The 4,484-nt window shown below is 42.7% G+C and overlaps 1 protein-coding gene across 1 annotated transcript; it reads left to right on the top strand.

Moving 5' to 3' along the window:
- Positions 1-2,032: 2,032 nt before the first annotated feature.
- On the top strand, positions 2,033-3,363 carry LOC100662437 (olfactory receptor 2T3-like). The gene has a single exon (XM_003404955.3). It carries the CDS (start codon positions 2,045-2,047, stop codon positions 3,002-3,004), a length of 960 nt encoding a protein of 319 aa, XP_003405003.2. The 5' UTR covers positions 2,033-2,044; the 3' UTR covers positions 3,005-3,363.
- Positions 3,364-4,484: the final 1,121 nt, after the last annotated feature.

Genomic DNA, 4,484 nt, shown 5'->3' with positions numbered 1-4,484 from the left:
GCCGATAGAGCTACTTTAACATGAATATGTTTTACACTTCTAGAAAAGGATGACCCCGAGAATGGTTCAAAGGCCATCGGGATCACCCTGCTGGCATTTGTTCAGGATGTAGGACTGTTGCTTTCTCAATTGTGGGGGAAAAGCCACTGTCCAGGGCAAAGGTGGCAAGGTTTTTTTCCAAGGTCAAGAGGGCAGAATCAACACCCACATGAGCCCAGAGGGAGGAGTCCCTGCCCAAATGGACAAAAAGTGTCAGACCACCTCCCAAACAGGTCCAAAAGACCAAGGATTGTTTTCAATTGTTGAAATCTAGTGGGATTTTCCCAGACTTGCTAGGAACCATAACTTTTTTTTTTGGGGGGGGGGTTCTACTTTATACCTTTTGGAATAGGAAAAACAGTTCCACATTGTATTTTGAAAGAAGTCAATTTTTTTTTTTTATTTATGTTTCAGAAGCAGAGAGATGCAGTGCAGTTTTGCCCCAGGATAGAATAGATCCAGAGTATTACCCAGACCTGATTTAGGTGATTTAGAAGATGAGATTGTGGACTTATAATTATTGCTGGAGTGGGTTAAAATTTTTGGAGGTGCTGGAATGATGTAAATGTATTTTCCTTTTGGGATAGACATGGATTTTGAGTAGACCAGAAGGTAAATTGTTATGGATTGAATGTTTCCCCCCAAATGATATGCTGTAATTCTAACACCTGGTACCTGGGAAAACGAACATTTTGATACACTGTATTTGAAGATTTTACCAGTTAAATTAACAGGAAGTCATAAGACATTAAGGTTGTCCTAATTTAATTAGAGTGATATTTTAATAAAAGAGAAGAGATACCTAGAGACAGAGAGAGGAAGAACAGCCATGTGAAAATCAATCTATAAGCAAAGGAATGTGGATCTACCAAAACCTAGAAGGGAGATCTTGTCCTAGAGACTTCAAAGAGAGCATAACCAGCAAATCATGTTGATTTAGCCTCATGAATTCTGAGTCAAAAAAATTCTCTTCTAATTTGTTCCATAATATGCATTATTTTTGTTACAGCAGTCCTTAAGAAAACTAATACAAAAGGAAAAATAAGTAATTGCATAGCTCATTTTCAAAATAATACTTGCTCTTTAGGACATATGCAGCTTTTATTTCTGTGATATTTTGAAAGAATTTGTATTTTATTGTGACAAATTAATCTCATGGCTCTTAAAAATAATTTTACTACATGGCTATTAATAAATGAAATACATGAGATTCACACTGGGATTATGAAGGGGGCCAGCCAGAATACTAATGCTCTCTTGCCCTGCTCCTTGCAGCCCTAACCTATTCTCTCCAAGGGATAGGGCTCTCCCTCTCCCGCTAATGCCTGGATGTTGCTGCTCATTGAACTCAATCAAGTCAGGAACAGTGGGATGATACTGAAATGTGTTAGTGACAGTAATGCAGTTAATGGAGACACATCATGGATAGAAGATGTTTAAGGAGATTTCATTGGATTTCCAAGTTTCCAGAGAACTTCAGCCATGATGGTAGTACCATTAGCAATATTAATATTAACACGTTGATGCTTCAGCTATTACTTCCATTACTTAGTGCTTGTGATGATCCATTGGGCCCAAAAGGGAAGTGGGAGCTTTAGTAAATTGTCCGATTTAATAGTCACATTGTGTTATGGACTCAATATGCAATGCTTATTTAGGCTTTTTAACCAACTTATGAGGTGAGCCTTATTAATACTCAATTATGGAGAAATAAATACCATTTAAAGAGTTTAAATTCATCATCTCTTTGTATAGTTCCTAAGAGATACACCTTCCAAGTCTGTTTGATGCTTGACCCTAGACTTCTGCCTCAGACTGTTCTCTCTAAGACTTGATGTTATGATTCCATGAAAGCTCTATCCCACTATTGGAAAACTAGCTCAAAACACATCTTACTTGAAAAAGGTTAGGAAAACAGTGTGTATATATATATATATATATATGAAAGATTTAAAAAACAATGTTACTTATTTTTCTCTCCCAGGTGAAAACTGTAAGCTGAACCATGTACTCAGGGAATCAAACTTCAGAGAATCAAACATCAAGCACCTATTTCATCCTCATGGGGCTCTTTGATCAAACTAAATATGCAGCCTTCCTCTATACCTTGATCTTTGTCCTTTTCTTGATGGCCCTAACTGGGAATGCCCTTCTAATCCTCCTAATCCATAGGGAGCCCTGCCTTCACACTCCCATGTACTTCTTCATCAGCCAGCTCTCCCTCATAGACCTCATGTACATATGTGCGACAGTCCCCAAGATGCTCATGGACCAGGTTACTGGAGATAACACAATTTCCCACTTAGGTTGTGGGGTCCAGATGTTCTCCTATCTCACCCTCGCTGGAGCTGAGGTTTTCCTCCTAAGTGCCATGGCCTATGACCGATATGCTGCCATTTGCAGGCCTCTCCATTACCCGCTGCTCATGAACCAGAAAGTCTGCCATCTCTTCATGTCTGGATGCTGGTTCCTGGGAATGTTTGACGGTTTGTTGCTCACCGTAATGACCATGAGCTTACCTTTTTGTCAGTTCAGAAAAATCATGAGCTTTTTCTGTGAGGCCCCTGCCCTGCTGAAGCTGTCCTGCTCCAACACACCCCTTTACGAGATGTTCATGTACCTGTGCTGTATCCTCATGCTCCTTGCCCCCATCATTATTGTATCTGGCTCATATGTTCTCATCCTGCGCCTCATCCACAGCATAAATTCAGCAGAGGGCCGCAGAAAGGCCTTTGCCACCTGCTCCTCCCACATGGTGGTAGTGCTGCTCTTTTTTGGTGCTGGCATATACACCAATATGCTCCCCAGATCCTACCACACAGGTGAGCAGGACATGACGGTGTCTGCTTTTTACACCATCATCACCCCTGTGTTGAACCCCCTCATTTATAGCCTCCGGAACAAAGATGTCACGGGGGCCCTGAGGAACTTGATGCTATCAGGGATGAGACCGAGGAAGTTTTAATGTGAACACCTAGGAATGACCATCTCCCATTTCCCCATCATTTTCTCACTTCCCAACCTGTCCTCTCATTCTTACCTCTGCTTCCTGAGCCCCAACATAAAGTCCTATAAGATACTCCCTCCTTCTCATTCATGAGGTACTTCTTTTATACACTGCTTACTCATTCTTAGTAATTTATATATGTATTTAAGTTCCATAAAGTCCATTGTTTGTGACACAATAGCTGATATAAGGAAAACCATAGGAAGTGCCTTGTATCTTATCACCTACCCCAACTTTATTTACCATTTTAGCATAAGATTTGGGAAGTTAGTGCCTTCATCCTAAAAGTGAGTCACTGTAAAGAGTAATTGAGTGAAATTGGCTGTTTCCTAGCTTTGCAAATCCCCTTAAGTCATAGTTCAATTGTGCCAGCCACTGTATGGAATGCTGCAGTTGGGTCTTCAATAATTGCTTCTACATACATTTTTTCCAAGTGTGGAAAGTTAGTTTCATAGATAGATACTAAGGTTTTTCATAGTATTTGGCCATCAAAACTATCTGGACAGAGGAGGTGGGGCCAAGATGGCTGACTAGGTAGACACTACCTCGGATCCCTCTTGCAACAAAGACTCAGAAAAACAAGTGAATCAATCACATACATGACAATCTACAAAACCTGACCATCAAACACAGATATAAAGAGCTGACCTGAGTGACAGAGACTGAGAACAAACAACTACGGGGAAGCAGCGACTGTTTTCGGAGCCTGGAGCCAGCGTCCCAGTCAGGAAACCTTGGTGCCGGGCTTTGGACTGGGCACAGGGGAGCTGAGCACGGCATCCTGAGATGGCACAAACACAGGACGCAGCCCTAGCCCCCAAAAGTGACCTCAGGGGAAGCCCAGCTAGTGCACACAGGCAGCGCAGTCACACGGCTGACAGGAGGAGAAGTCACCGGGAGGCAGTGACTGGTTTTGCAGCCTGGAGCGCGGCATCCCAGCCGGGGAACCTTGGCACTGGGCTTTGGACTGGAAGCGGAGGAACTGACCACAGCTTCCAAGACAGCACAAGCACGGGACGTGGGCCTGACCCTCCGGGGCAATCTCTACCCAGCCAGCTCACAGAGTCGATGAGCCCCTCGGGAATCTCAGAAAAAAGAGTCCTCACCAAGAAAGATAAGTAACTTTGTCTATATTCTGGAGTGTTACTCTCTCCTATCTATCTGATCCTTCCCCTCCCCTTCCCAGGCGGCTTCACTAACATTGGAATTTCCTGAGCCAGAGAGTGAACTGCACTGAAGTTTTCCTTTTTTTTTTTGGTCTTTTCCTAACCCATTCTCCTGGCCTGAGAGAAGCAGCTACAAAAAACCCAGGGACCAAAAATCCTTCCCTAATTGGACTAAAATTACAGAACCAGCTCCAGCCAAGCATATGTGATCTGCAGTCTTGGGAACAAGGTGGCTATTATAATGCAAAGGCAATTCTGATAGGGATCTGACT

This window comes from Loxodonta africana, chromosome 2 (genome assembly GCF_030014295.1).
Source record: "Loxodonta africana isolate mLoxAfr1 chromosome 2, mLoxAfr1.hap2, whole genome shotgun sequence".
In the NCBI taxonomy this organism is placed as follows: Eukaryota; Metazoa; Chordata; class Mammalia; order Proboscidea; family Elephantidae; genus Loxodonta; species Loxodonta africana.
This window is presented reverse-complemented; position numbering and strand designations above follow the sequence as displayed.

Excerpts from the sequence above, each read along its gene's own strand:
- LOC100662437 (XM_003404955.3), top strand. The coding sequence starts at position 2,045 with ATGTACTCAGGGAATCAAACTTCAGAGAATCAAACATCAAGCACCTAT.